At 49.2% G+C, this 15,548-nt stretch overlaps 1 protein-coding gene across 1 annotated transcript in view; it reads right to left on the bottom strand.

Moving 5' to 3' along the window:
- The window catches only part of LOC143816256 (merlin-like), a 109,692-nt gene that overhangs the window by 62,827 nt on the left and 31,317 nt on the right, over window positions 1-15,548 (bottom strand). The window contains exon 5 of the mRNA XM_077296421.1: window positions 13,845-13,967. Within this exon, the coding sequence (XP_077152536.1) occupies window positions 13,845-13,967 (123 nt within the window). The remainder of the gene's footprint in view (window positions 1-13,844; window positions 13,968-15,548) is intronic.

The following is a 15,548-nucleotide window of genomic DNA, read 5'->3' as shown; positions in this document are numbered from 1 at the left end:
GAAAAGACACTTCTTTGGCCGCTGCGGTGGTTGCGGGGGTCATGTGGCAGATCGCAGGTTCCGTGATCAGGCAGGTGGGGGTGACCAGGGTGGTTGCAGATCGGTCACACGGGGGCACTTTGGCTACAGGGGCTGGTTTCTCTTTCTTGTAGACGTTCAGAGCGAACCACCCCTTTTCCCCAAAATGCCGGGTGTAAGTAACGCTGTCCCCCGGGTAGAGGTCTCGATCGGGGTGGCCCTCTCTGAGGTGCGACTCGACATCCCGTCGGTTAACAAAGACCTCCGCGTACAGCCCCGGTTCTTTAATAAAGCCCCAGCCTCCTCGGAGTTTAAAGATGGTGACGATGCCCTGCCTGCGCGGGGCCTGGTGAGTGGTGGGGTCCTTACGGGCCCGGTCCTTAACCTCCAAATCCTTTTGATGGTGGGCCTCCCGCCCAGCCTGATGTATTTTCTCCTCCTCTCGCCGCCGTTGTTCTAGCTGGATTCGGTACTCCTCCCAACTTAGAGCCTGTACCATCTCCCCCTTCTGGGTCTCCACCCCGGGGAACCCCATAAGATTGGATCCGGGGTTCACCCAGCGGCACACCGTGCGCTCCGCGTGGACCTCACACAGCAAGGGAGTAGGGGTGATTGGGGCTCGCATACGGTGTTCCATGCCCGTGGCTTCCTCCCATGGTAGCAGGCGCTGGAGTTTATGGGTTCCCGGGAGAGGTGGTGCCGCTACGGGACCCACTAACACACCCTCGGCTGGCGGGGCAGGATCGGCGGACTCACCAACTGGTACAAGTTCACTTTCTGCAGCAGGTCCTGCTGGTTCTTCCGGTGAGAACTCCGATGTCCGGGAACCCTCTGCCGGCACCACCGGGTGCGGAGCCTGGACTCTCACATTCAGTTGGAGGAGCTGGTTATATAAGTCCTCCATCTCGGCTCTCAGGAATCTGGTGTTATCCACGGAGGACGGGTTGCTGGGCTCATCCAGGTAGTCGGGGGAGACTTCCACTTCAACCCCACTGTCGGGTTCGGAGCTGCTGGCCATAGCGTCCTCCACGTGGGTCACTTCCTGTTTTTTTTCCCGCTCTCTCCTTCGGGAGCGGTTTCGTTTTCTCTGCCTCCGCCCCCCATTAAGGATTAGGAGGCGGATCTCTGCTGCTGACGGACACGTCCTCACCGTGCAGAAATATTTAGACTGGGCGGCCATTGCTGTTCGCGCTCTCCAGCTTGCCTACGCCCCCTTCACGCCCCTCTTCTCTTCCTGCGCTCTCCTCAGCGCTACAATGGCGGCGGATTTTGGCGGCAAATGGCACAACACACAGCCCTCTTAATAAAGTACAGTCCAAGCACAACAAATCACAGTCTCTAGGCACACATGACCTGATTCTTCAGGCTTAAGTAGATCCTGTTCGTGACGCCAAGTTTGGAGCGCCCCCACACCGCCGCAGGGCCAAGGGGTACCCGGAGCCGGGCCTCTAGGTCTCAGTCCTGGGGTTGTCACGGTGGCTAGACCCGGTCCGTGGCCCTGTCTGTCAGTGGGGGACGTCCGGTGCAATAAGTCGTGTTGTAACGGTGCAGTTGTGGGGTGCAGGTCGCGGTAAATAACGAGGACACCAGGTTGCAGTCTCTTTACCTCTTTACTGGAGATCTCTGAGTCCTCAGTCCAGAATACGGTTCACCAGGCTGCGCAAGTCCGGCCGGTCCAATGGCACCTCCAGAGTTCACTTCACAGGTGGAAATCGGTGCCTTCCTTCTTAGCGCTATGTGTTGTAGTCCTTCCCTGCTGTGCTTACGGAAAGTAAGTTCCCTCACAACTCGATTAAATGATGTTCTTTTAATCTTCCGTCCCTTCCTGATGTTACAGTTGGAACGGCACCCGTTTGTCGGATAGGCCTGGAGTTCTTCCGGGACCCTAGAGACGCCCCTCTCCCGCAATTGCCTCCCAAGACTTCATAGGTGATGTGTGTTAGACAGCCCGCCTTAAACTGACTGTCCTGCCGCTGTTTAGAGTATTGCTTGAAGCTGAATGTTATAATACTCCCTCGGCGTTCCGGCCACCGGTAATGCGCCTCAGTAGGGTGTTGCTCCGGTCTTACAGCACGACCCCTACTGGAATTCTCCTATTGCTTGATCTCGTTTCTCACTCAGCACAATCTATCTCGCTTCTAGTCCTTTCTTAGGGCACCGCCGCTATTCTGAGCAGGCACGGTCCCGTTACGTTCTTTCCAATGCCAAGCCTCTGCCAGGATCCCACCCCTGGCAGAGACCCTACTGTCTCTTCCTCCACAACACCCTCTGCCACAAGGTGTTGCTTCGTTCAATCCAGTCAGCCTTCTCCTCTAACTTCCTGCCTGACCCCCAGTTTACCCACTATGGTGGGGAGTGGCCTAATGAATAGAACCCTTAGCTCCCCCCGGAGGCCCTGCTGTGAAACATATTGGTGTCTGTGATACCTGATCAGATGAACTCCTTCAGTGCCATCGGACGCACCATGGCTCCCCATAGTGGCGGAGCCACAGTACTGCAACGACCAGGACTCTGGGGCGCTGCACAAGTATCAGTGGTTGCTATGGACAATAGCTGGTTTTTTTACCTAAATGGGGCTAGCTCAGTGTTGTCTGAAGTAGTCAGTGGCTATACTGTTTAGTTAGCTCCTGAACAAGGCTAGGGATTTATGTTTATGAGGTTTTTTTGGTGTTGTACAGAGATAGAGAGCTAGATAGATAGAGAGATAGAAGCGATAGATACATTTTAAATATTTTTATTGCAAGCTTCACCTTTTTTTAAATCTGAAATCTTGGTAAATATAATCCTTTCAAACTGACATTGTGACTCTGTGTAGAAAACAAGTATCCTTCTGTGCCTGGACAAGTCTATTGCTTCCAGCATTTAGATCACACACTCCCATTCAGAACAAGTCTCAATCTGCTATGTACTTAGTTTTCTAGGGAACAGGAATAATATATTTTGTATTCTTGTTACACTACATTTAGGTTAAGGTTTACTAAACCAATATTACAAGACAATCTCAATTAAATGCATACAATGTCTATGCTTATATTATTATTATTATTATTTACTCATATATATTATTAATGTACTGCTATATGTTCTGCTAACTTTTGAAATAAATAACTCATATTTCTCCAAGGATTGCTAAGTTCGTTATACTTCTGTGGATGTAAGTTTGTGCAAATCTGTCTATCTCTACTTATAATCCCAGGCAGCCTCAAAGACGTTGATATCATGCCTCTGTGGGCCCTTATCATTACTTTCATGATTCTTTGTTCTTCTTTATTCTGAAGATACAATACTTCTTAATTACATTGGTTATATATTTTTCAAATCGTTGTCCTGCTGTAGAATAAATTTGGAGCCAGACTCCTCTATTATGATATTACATGATGGATAAATAGATGCCTGTATTTCTCACCATTAAGAATGCCATTAGTCTTCTTTGCCATATTTCTAACTTCATTTGCTGAAATACAACTTTGATCTTGCAAGGAAACTCCACAATGCTTCACTGCTCTTTGCAGTTCGTTGTACTGCTTTCCAGGCCTTTGGCGAACAAACTTCTCTTACTAAAGCACCTGTTGCCATATTGCTGCACCCCAGTTCCTATGGTTTCATGCAAAGTTAAGACGCTTGGCCATTTTTCCATGTTGAAGGTATGGTTTTTGGCTACAATTCTTGCATGAAGACCCCTTCTGCACAGACTTCTCTGGACAGTAGATGGGTGTAGCCAAGTTTCTGGGTAGTAACTGGTTGCAGCCCATTCTGAGCTGATGGCACTGCTGGACATCTTCCAATTTCAAAGGAGAGTAAGTATGAGTAAGTGTCTTTCATATGCTGCAAGTTACCTTGGCTAACCACTGTATACATGCTCCTCATATTTGCCAATTTCTTGTTCCCCAATGTTGAGAAATACAGGCAGATATTTATGCCTCATGCAATTGCAGCGCCCCAGAGTCCTGGTCATTGCAGTAACGTCGCTCTGCCGCTAAGGGGAGTGATGTTACGTCTGATTGCACTAAAGGAGTTCACCTGACCAGGTAACACTCACACTACACTTCACACTCCGGCCACCAGGGGGAGTGGTTCTATCTAGTAGGCCACTCCTCACACTCTGGTAAAACTGGGGGTTGGACAGGAAGACAGAGAGAAGTAACTGGGAAGAGCTAGAGAGAGGACCTGTCGGGGATGGGATCCTGACAGATGCCTAAGAAAGGACAAGAAGCGAGGTTTATCGTGCTGAGTGAGAAAAGCAGGAATACAGCAAAGAGGCAATAGGACCAGAAGGAGTTGTGCTGTAAGACCGAGGCAACATCCTTCTGAGGCGCAAACAGTCGGTGGCCGGAACGCCGAGAAAGTAAGAGACTTTAAGTATTACTTCAAACCACGGCAGGGCAGCCAATTACAGGTTGGCTGCCTCACTTAAACACCTAAGCAGACAACGGAGGCAGCTGTGGGAGAGGGGCGACTCTAGAGTCCCGGAAGAACTCCAGGCCTACCCCGTCATACGAGTGCGTCCTAGCCATATCATCTGGGGGACGGAGAGAACGAAGATCAGAGACAGACAGAATAAGTTGTGAGGACTATCCCGGGGTGCTCAGCAGGGAAGGACTACAACACACAAGCGCTAGAAGGTAGACGCTGATTCCCACCTGTTAAAGGGGACTCCTGATGTGCCTTCGGACCGGCCGGTCTCAGACGGCCCGGTTAACAGTGCCCTGGATTGGACACCTCGAGACCTTCAGTAAAGAGGTAAAGAGACTGCAACCTGGTGTCCTCGTTATTTACTGTGACCAGCACTGCACCGCACTACCACCACCATCCACACCTTTCATTGGGCGCCCCTCAGCAGGGTCACGGACCGGGTCTAGCCACCATGACAACCCCAGAGCAGAGACTCAGAGGCCCGGTACCGGGTACCCCTCGGCCCTGCGGCAGTGGGGGCGCTGCAATTTTGGCGTCACGAACAGGATCTACTTAAGCCTGAAGAATCAGGTCATGTGTGCCTTGGAACTGTGATTTGTTGTGCTTGGACTGTGACTTATTGCAAAGACTGTGCATTACTATTGCCGCCAAGAGTTCCCGCCACAATTCGCCATCGCCGCGCACGGAGGGAGGAGCCTTCGTTTCGTGGGCGGAACTGGTCAAAAGAAGCGCGGAACGAGAAAACGCGGCAAAGCGCCAACCCCGGAAGAGGAACCCCGACCTCCAGCAGGTTAGTGGGAGGAAGGGACAGCCATGTCCGAGTCGGGAGGAGCGGAGGCGGCGGTCGCAGCCGTGGACACGGGGGCAGCTCCGGTCCCCGCAGCAGACGTAGCCGCGGCCCTAATACCACCACCAAGTGCCGCAGAACCTGCTGCCCCCATCAGCCAGGCGGACACTGCCGCTACCACAAAGGCCATAATGCCCTTCTCTATGCTGTACCTGCCCGGAGCGGCCTGGCTCCCACGATACTCCGGGGAGTCGCATACGTTCACTGACTTTAAAGAAGGGATCTGCAGCCTGCTTGAGTTCTATCCCCTGACAGAGCCTCAGAAGGTTCATATGATAATCGGCCAACTCTTTGGGGCGGCTGTAAGAGAAGTGAAGTCCTGGCCCGCCGCGGATAAGGGAACTGCACAGCAGGTTTTTGCAAAGCTTAAAGCCACCTTCGATACCCGCACTGCTACAGAAATTAAACTGACTTTCTATAGATGCAAACAGAGGCCGCAGGATAGCTTACGGGACTATGCCCTAAATCTCCAGGAGGCGCTGCGGGCCATTAAGCAGAGTGACCCCGGCAGCATGCAAGATGAGGATAAACTCCTGAAGGAGCGGTTCATTGAGGGGCTCCTGTGCAGTCACCAAAGGGGCCAATTACACTTCCTGGCCATGCAGAATCCAGACTTGACTTTTGCGCAATTCAAGGATAAAGCTATCCAGGCGCTGCAGGAGCGACAACCCAGCCGCGCAATACCACCCAGGCGTCCCGCTCTCACATACCACCAGGAGGTGGCGTCAGAGGCCCCAGTCGCCGCCGAGGCCGATGCCCAGAGCCTAGAGGATGACTCCCCTGCAGGACTCCGCCTCCAGATGCAGGAGCTGACCAAGAGCGATGCTGCCCTGGCCCGGACGGTGCAGTCCCTACAGGAGGCCCCCAAGGAGAAGATCCAGCTGGCCTCCAGACCAGAGGATGTCCCTTGGATACGACGGAGGAGGACTCCGACGACCAGAGGCCGGGACAACGATCGCTTCCATCAGGACGGACGACCCATCTGCCGCCGCTGTCATCAGGTGGGCCACCTTGCAAGGTACTGTCCTTTAAACGAGCAACCCCTGGGGCAAAGGGCCAACCCCCAGGAGTAGGACGATCAGGCCCGCAACATAGGAGAGCCAAATACGTTGGAGGGCGACCAGTTCTTCCTGTGGTGGTTGACGGTATCCCCATGAACGCTTTGCTGGACACTGGTTCTCAGGTGACGACTATGCCTTACGTGCTTTATAAACGATAATGGGAGGACACCGATATTACTCGTGGCCCCGATGACGATTTCACCATAATAGCCAGTAATGGTCAGCCATTGCCACAAGTGGGGTATAAAGAGGCCACCATCAAGGTGGGGCGGGTGGAATTGAAAGCCCAGGGGATTGTAATTGTTGATATTGACCGCCGAGAATGTAATCCCATGATGACTATCGGTACTAATCTTATAGAAAATTGTCTTGCAGAAGTTATTGTTCTGTTGCAACAGGTAGCAGAAACCGCTGGCAACAGTGAACAACGCGCCCTGCAAAAAGAAATCAGAGCTCTGATGCAGAGACAGCAGGTAGAGCTGACTGGTGGTGAAATTGGTCGTGTCACTGTGAGTGATTCACACCCTATTGCAATACCCCCCAGGAGTGAGATGTTAATATGGTGTCGGGCAGCCATAGGCCTCAGGGGAAAGGACCACCAGGCCCTGGTAGAACCCGTCTATTCAGACAATAGGCCTACGCTCCTAACAGCCAGGGGGGTGGTCGACGTCCGCCAGGGGAGGGTGCCAGTACGTGTCCTTAATTGCGGGGAGGAAGAGGTCCATCTCACCAAGTATGCCACGCTCGCCAAACTGTTCACCGTCAATAATAGTGTGATACAGACACCTGGACCCTTGGCCCCATCTAATCTGGCGGGGGACAGCGGTTCTGCAGGGCCCTCGGAAGATTGGTGTCAGGAACTGCATGTGGGCACTGACTCCACCCCATCCCATCAGAAACAGGGGGCCTACAGGGTGGTTCACGAGTACGAGCGGGTATTTAGCAAACACCCCTAAGATTTTGGACAGGTGAAAGGGATCCAACACCATATCCCCACGGGAGATCACCGGCCCATAAAAGAGAGATACCGCCCTGTACCCCCAGCTCATTACCAGTGCGCTAAGGACATGTTGCGAGAAATGAAGGAGGCTGGGGTGGTGAGAGACAGTTGTAGCCCCTGGGCAGCTCCGTTAGTCCTTGTTAAAAAGAAAGATGGCACAATGAGGATGTGCGTTGATTACAGGCAGTTGAATCGCATTACACATAAGGACGCATACCCACTGCCCAGGATAGAGGAGTCTCTGGCTGCCCTAAAGTCTGCTAACTATTTCTCTACCTTAGATCTCACCAGTGGGTATTGGCAGGTTCCCGTGGCGGAGGTGGACAAAGAGAAGACGGCCTTCACGACACCGATGGGTCTCTGCGAGTTCAACTACATGCCCTTCGGATTGTGCAATGCCCCGGGGACGTTCCAGAGAATGATGGAGTGCTGTCTGGGGCACAAGAACTTTGAGACCGTACTGCTGTATTTGGATGATGTCATTGTCTTCTCTAAGACCATCTGAAACACCTGGCTGAGGTGTTTGAAGCCCTGTCCAACTTTGGCTTAAAGGTGAAACCGTCCAAATGTCATCTGCTGAAACCCAAAGTGCAGTACCTGGGCCATGTGGTGAGTGCTGAAGGAGTGGCCCCAGACCCCGACAAGGTCACGGTGATCCAGGACTGGCCGAAGCCCAGCAACCTCCACGAAGTCCGGCAGTTCCTCGGGCTCGTAGGCTACTACCGGAGGTTCATTAAGGACTTCACCAAGAAGGCAGCGCCCTTGCAAGACCTGTTGGTGGGCCAATCAAAGAAGACCAAGGGGAAGAACACCCCATTTGATTGGAACGAGGGGCTGGAAGGATCCTTCACTTGCTTGAAGTCGGCACTGACGGGAGAAGAGGTACTGGCCTACCCTGAATACGACCAACCGTTTGTGCTGTACACGGATGCCAGCAATGTAGGATTGGGAGCCGTGCTGTCCCAGGTCCAGAAAGGCAAGGAGAGGGTAATCGCTTACGCTAGCAGGAAACTTCGTCCCACAGAAAGGAACCCTGACAACTACAGCTCCTTCAAGCTGGAATTCCTTGCCATCGTCTGGGCAGTGACAGAGAGGTTCAAACACTACCTGGCCTCAGCGAAATTCACCGTCTTCACGGATAACAATCCGCTAACGCATCTGGATACCGCCAAACTCGGGGCCTTGGAACAGCGGTGGATGGCCCGGCTGTCCAACTACGACTTCACCATCAAGTACCGGGCAGGACGCAAGAATGCAAATGCCGATGCCTTGTCTCGAATGCCCAATTTGCCAGAAACAGGGGAAGACCCGGAGGCACTGGAAGAGGTGGAGCTGCCTGCATTCCATCGCCCCAAAGCCACTCAGAACTCCCATCATGTGAGGAACAGGCACAAGAACCAACCGGATGCCACGCTGAATCCCCTGCCCCATCACGGATGGGCGGAAACTCAGGATGGTGACCCCGCGGTCCGTCGGGTGAAAGAGCTCTTGACGCAGGCAGGGTTGCATCCCGGCTCGGATGATCTACAGGAGACCCAACAGCTGTGGAAGGGGAGAAGCAAACTGTTTATCCATGACGGCAAGCTGTGCCGGAGGAGCATCGACCCACGTACTCATGAATTGGTCTGGCAGATAGTGGTGCCAAGGCGAGATGCGCCCATCGTTCTGGGAGCCTACCACGATGGAGCCGGACACTTCGGATGGAGAAAGCTAGAGAGGCTACTCCGAGGGAGGTTCTATTGGATTGGCATGAAGAGAGCCATTGAGAAGTGGTGTCGGGAGTGCAGTCCATGTAGCCTACGTAGGAAGGACCGTGGTAGCCAACGGACTCCCCTGCGGCCTATCATCACCAAACGGCCGCTTGAACTGGTCACGCTGGATCATGTGAAGCTGACACCTAGCCGGTCAGGCTATACTTACACTCTTACCATCGTAGATCACTACTCCAGATTTTTGGTGGTCGTACCTGTCAAGGATCTAATGGCCAGGACTGCCGCCAAGGCCTTCCAGCAGTACTTTTGTAGGCCCCATGGCTACCCGGAGAAGGTACTGACCGATCAGGGACCAGCATTCGAAGCAGAAGTGTTCCAAGAGTTCTGCCAACTGTACGGGTGTAAGATCAGAACCACACCGTACCATCCTCAAACCAATGGGATGTGCGAAAAGATGAACCAAGTGGTGATCGACTTATTGAAGACCTTGCCCGTAGAGGAACGGAACCTGTGGCCGACAAAGTTGCCTGACTTAGTGGATATATACAATCACATCCCAGTAAATTCTACCAACTGCACTCCAGCGTACCTGATGCGAGGAAGGTCTAGCCAGTTACCCGTTAATCTGGACATGGGGGTCCTAGTCCCTGAAGATACCTCGCTGGATGCAGATTGGGATGCAGAAAGGCAGCGAAGGTACCGCAAAGTACAGGAGTGCGTGGAAAGAAGTCTCGCCCAGGCTAGGCAGAAACAAGAAAGGGACTACAACCAGCATGCTCCTGCGATTCCCCTGTCACCTGGTGAGCAAGTACTCAAACGAAAGAGGAGACTACACAAGCTCGATGACCAATGGGAAGCGGAACCGTATACCATCCTGCCATCCGATTTCGACAACACGAAGGTCTGTCTCATCAGCAAGGACGGATGGGAGACCTCAACGGCGATATCCAGGGATCACCTTAAGGTCTGCCCTGATAAGTTGAGAGAGAGGGAAACGGCTCCAGGAATCTCCCCACCTGTAGAAAAGGAGAAGATGATCCACACTGTCCTTGGTGACTTCCCCCAGTCCTGGACTCAGATAAATCAGGCCATCGTGGTACCTGTTCTAACGTTCCCCCAGCCGAACCCACCAGAAACAAGGGTGGTACCAGATCATCCGGCCCCGCAGCCTCAGCAAGCTCAGCAGATCCGACCTGAAGATGCCATGCCAACCGTTGAACCGGCAAGTCCTCCCTCTGCTATCGGCGAATCTGTCGTACCCACTGTTGGTAGCAGCAGCCCTGAGAGCTCTAGCCTGCCAGTGCTACCCAGACTCACTAGAAGTGTAGCCAGAAGACAGTGCACTACACCAGCGGTAGCAAGCATAGCGGGCCCTGTTAGGTCAATAGCGACCACTGCGCTGCGAAGGTCCACACGCAGCACTCAGAATCAAACTCCCCTCCGCTACAAAACTTGGAGGTATTAATGAGGGCTGCTATTTAGTTGAAAATGTTTGTGTGCATATCTTCTGTTACAGGTTTTAAAAATGGACAACGGAGTAATGGACAATGAATTGCTCCAAAAACTTCTAAAAGGGGACCCCTTTGTTTACCCGGGGTCCCCGCAGTTTCAACCACTGAACTGAGAGTCATAAACTGTGCATGACCTAACTTTCGCAACGTTCAAGAGTCCTCACCTCCCATAGAGGGAAGCACTGTTATGTTTAATTGTTTATAATCTTTCAAAATGTTGTGTGTTTTCCTGTTAACATGTATTGTTGTTTTTATTTTCCCAGTCCAGGAGTACTGGATTTAACCGGGGGGGAGTGCAGCGCCCCAGAGTCCTGGTCGTTGCAGTAACGTCGCTCTGCCGCTAAGGGGAGTGATGTTACGTCTGATTGCACTAAAGGAGTTCACCTGACCAGGTAACACTCACACTACACTTCACACTCCGGCCACCATAGGGAGTGGTTCTATCTAGTAGGCCACTCCTCACACTCTGGTAAAACTGGGGGTTGGACTGGAAGACAGAGAGAAGTAACTGGGAAGAGCTAGAGAGAGGACCTGTCAGGGATGGGATCCTGACAGATGCCTAAGAAAGGACAAGAAGCGAGGTTTATCGTGCTGAGTGAGAAAAGCAGGAATACAGCAAAGAGGCAATAGGACCAAAAGGAGTTGTGCTGTAAGACCGAGGCAACATCCTTCTGAGGCGCAAACAGTCGGTGGCCGGAACGCCGAGAAAGTAAGAGACTTTAAGTATTACTTCAAACCACGGCAGGGCAGCCAATTACAGGTTGGCTGCCTCACTTAAACACCTAAGCAGACAACGGAGGCAGCTGTGGGAGAGGGGCGACTCTAGAGTCCCGGAAGAACTCCAGGCCTACCCCGTCATACGGGTGCGTCCTAGCCATATCATCTGGGGGACGGAGAGAACGAAGATCAGAGACAGACAGAATAAGTTGTGAGGACTATCCCGGGGTGCTCAGCAGGGAAGGACTACAACACACAAGCGCTAGAAGGTAGACGCGGATTCCCACCTGTTAAAGGGGACTCCTGATGTGCCTTCGGACCGGCCGGTCTCAGATGGCCCGGTTAACAGTGCCCTGGATTGGACACCTCGAGACCTTCAGTAAAGAGGTAAAGAGACTGCAACCTGGTGTCCTCGTTATTTACTGTGACCAGTACTGCACCGCACTACCACCACCATCCACACCTTTCATTGGGCGCCCCTCAGCAGGGTCACGGACCGGGTCTAGCCACCGTGACAACCCCAGAGCAGAGACTCAGAGGCCCGGTACCGGGTACCCCTCGGCCCTGCGGCAGTGGGGGCGCTGCACAATACCATCAGGGAGCCACTAGATTGGATGGAAATGTATTCTGCAGAAGGACAAAGACTCCAAACATACAGCCAATGTAGAAAAACAAGGAGTCTTGCAAGAGACAGAAGGATTTTCCCAAGCCTACATCCACAGAAGATCTGTGGTTAGTTCTTCAAGATGTTTGAACCAACATATTTGCTGAGTTACAATGGGGAAAAAAGTATTTAGTCAGCCACCAATTGTGAAAGTTCTCTACTTAAAAATATGAGAGAGACCTGTAATTGACATCATAGGTAAACTACAACTATGAGAGTCAACATGAGAAAACAAATCCAGAAAATAAGTATTTGGTCACCTAAAAACATGCAAGATTTCTGACTCTCACAGACCTGTAACTTCTTCTTTAAGAGACTCCTCTGTCCTCCACTCATTACCTGTAGTAATGGCACCTGTTTGAACTTGTTATCAGTATAAAAGACACCTGTCCACAACCTCAAACAGTCACACTCCAAACTCCACTATGGTGAAGACCAAAGAGCTGTCAAAGGACACCAGAAACAATATTGTAGCCCTGCACCAGGCTGGGAAGACTGAATCTGCAATAGGTAAGCAGCGTGGTGTGATGATATCAACTGTGGGAGCAATATTAAGAAAATGAAAGACATACAAGACCACTAATAATCTTCCTCGATCTGGGGCTCCATGCAAGATCTCACCCTGTGGGGTCAAAATGATCACAAGAACAGATTAGAAAAAATCCCAGAACCACATGGGGGGACCTAGTAAATGACCTGCATAGAGCTGGGAACACTGTAACAAAGGCTACCATCAGTAACACACTACGCCACCAGGGACTCAGATCCTGCAGTGCCAGACGTGTCCCCCTGCTTAAGCCAGTACATGTCCAGGCCCGTCTGAAGTTTGCTAGAGAGCATTTGGATTATCCAGAAGAGTATTGGGAGAATGTCATATGGTCTGATGAAACAAAAGTAGAACTGTTTAGTAGAAACAAAACTCGTCGTGTTTGGACGAGACAGAATGCTGAGTTGCATCCAAAGAACATCATACCTACTGTGAAGCATGGAGGTGGCAACATCATGCTTTGGGACCGTTTCTCTGCAAAGGGACCATATGTGTCCATGAAGGAATAAATGGGGTCATGTATCATGAGATTTTGAGTGCAAACCTCCTTCCATCAGCAAGGACATTGAAGATGAAATGTGGATGGGTCTTTCAGCATGATAATGATCCCAAGCACACCGCCAGGGCAACGAAGGAGTTGCTTTGTAACAAGCATGTATAGGTCCTGGAGTGGTCTAACCAGTCTCCAGATCTCAACCCCATAGAAAACCTTTGGAGGGAGTTCAAAGTCTGTGTTGCCCAGCGACAGGCCCAAAACATCACTACTCTAGAGGTGATCTGCATCACATACCAACAGTGTGTGCCCACCTTGTGAAGACTTACAGAAAACGTTTGACCTCTGTCATTGCTAAAAAAGGATATATAACAAAATATTGAGATTAACTTTTGTTAATGACCAAATACTTATTTTCCACCATAATTTGCAAAATAAATCTTGCCAAATCAGACAAGGTGATTTTCTGGATTTGTTTTCTCATTTTGACTCTCATATTTGTGGTCTACCTATGATGTCAATTACAGGCCTCTCTCATCTTTTTAAGTGGGAGAACTTGCACAATTGGTGGCTGACTAAATACTTTTTTTCCCCACTGTACTTCAAAAACTGTGTGTAAGTGTATCTAGAAGTATTGATGCTATGATAGGTTTTTTAAAGGCAAAGGCTGAACACACCAAATATTGATTTGTTATCTTACTTTGTATTTTATTAGTTGATAAAAATAAATTACTAACAGTTCTATTTTTTAAAGCATTCTTACTTTATAGCATTTTTTCTACAATTGCCTAAAACGTTTGCACAGTACATCTATTAAATTAGATTTTGTGAACACATCGGAGACCCCATCATATATATTACCTGAAGAAAAAACAGATGCTGCGTTATATCCTGAAACAGCTCCTCTGAAACATTTTCTGGGTAAAATTTGGCCAAAAAGCGGAACTTTAAGGGATCTTCCTTAGGAACTTCCTGTTGCAAAATCTGGCAATAGAAAAAGAGTATAATTATTCTCATTCTTGTTTTTCTTCATCACTTGCTGTTCTATGGATCTAATTGACAATTAATGGAGTTTATGGGGTACCGCCAAATAGTCTGTCATTACTATTATTTTCTTCAAATTTGACAGTATCTAATAAGGATTATCCAGAATGGCAAGTGAAAAATTATATTTAATTTTTTGTGCAGTGGAAGACAAAAAAACACCTTCAGTTTCTACTTCGAAACCATCAAGAAGTAGGTGATAGATCTTATTGTGATTTTCCTTTTTAATACAGAATTTTTTTACATTTATTTATAAACATCAGAATGTTCTGCTTTGTGTATGATAGCCTAATATTTTCACTCGGAAGCCTTGGTTATCTGGCCTTTTGATAAGTCAGTAACAGTCAGTAGCTTGTTGGTAGTTTAGTGGTTGGAACAATTTATTTCTACCACATGAACAGAAAGAAACATAGGAAATACAAGTATTATTAAAAAAAATAATAGATCTTCAATTGGCACTAATGGAAATCACACATTGTATTTAAATTGTGATTCAACAGAAAAATAAAAGAAAAAAAAATTAACATGGCCTGGAAAAAAAATGAAGGCACCACTAGAAAAGTTTGAAAATAATTTAACTCTAGGGACTTGTTAAATTACGGTGGGTCCTGTAATTACCATCACAGGTGTCTATAAGCTTGTAAGGAGTCAGTCTGCGTATTGAAGATGGTGAAAAGTAGTCACTGTGCTGTTTGGTATCATGGTGTGTTACTATGGAAAACCTGTTGTACACGAGGCTATATTTGAAATGTATCACACTAAAGATAGACTAAAGAAAGCTAAAGAGAGAGCTTCTAGTGTTTCTAACCTGTCTCAGTAGATTAGAAAAAAAAAGTTTTTACAGAAACATGTGAAAGCTAAAGACTATTCAACCATCTCCACAAAACTTAATGTTCCTGTTATCACTGTTGGGCTCTAATACCTGTGGACATGGACACTAACAAAGAGAACAATAGGGCACATCCACACACAAGCACAAGCTCCAAACTACATGGAGAAGTAGTATAGCAAAACATAGTAACTAAATAAGAATTAAATGATAATAATGTAATAAATATGGGATTAATATACGGTACACTGGCATAGAGCAGTAGAAAGTGAAATGCAGCAAAAAGCAGGGAATGTAGCAACACCCAAAATACATACCAAATAGCCAGCAAGTACTGTATAAAAAGCAATTCACAAAGATGAATACAAACCACCAACTGCAGACCAACCCGACTTATGTTACACCTGTTGCTTACTTACATGGCCCCAAATCATCTTGTTCTCCGCCAATGGTTCAGATAACTAGGCCTAAGGGCTCATTTAGGCATCAGTGTTTTCCACAAGAAAAATGGACCAATTATTTTGATCAGATTTTGATTAGAGTTAGATCAGAGTGTGATTCCAGTGTTAGTAGTTTTTCTCACACATGTGGAATAAAAGAAGTATCTCTACCTTCTCGTTTCTGACAGTCTGTGAAATTCAGACTTTACTCGGAAGTTATCTGAATGTGGTCTTATTTTTTCAGAGTCCCAC

Source organism: Ranitomeya variabilis, chromosome 3 (assembly GCF_051348905.1).
Source record: "Ranitomeya variabilis isolate aRanVar5 chromosome 3, aRanVar5.hap1, whole genome shotgun sequence".
In the NCBI taxonomy this organism is placed as follows: Eukaryota; Metazoa; Chordata; class Amphibia; order Anura; family Dendrobatidae; genus Ranitomeya; species Ranitomeya variabilis.
This window is presented reverse-complemented; position numbering and strand designations above follow the sequence as displayed.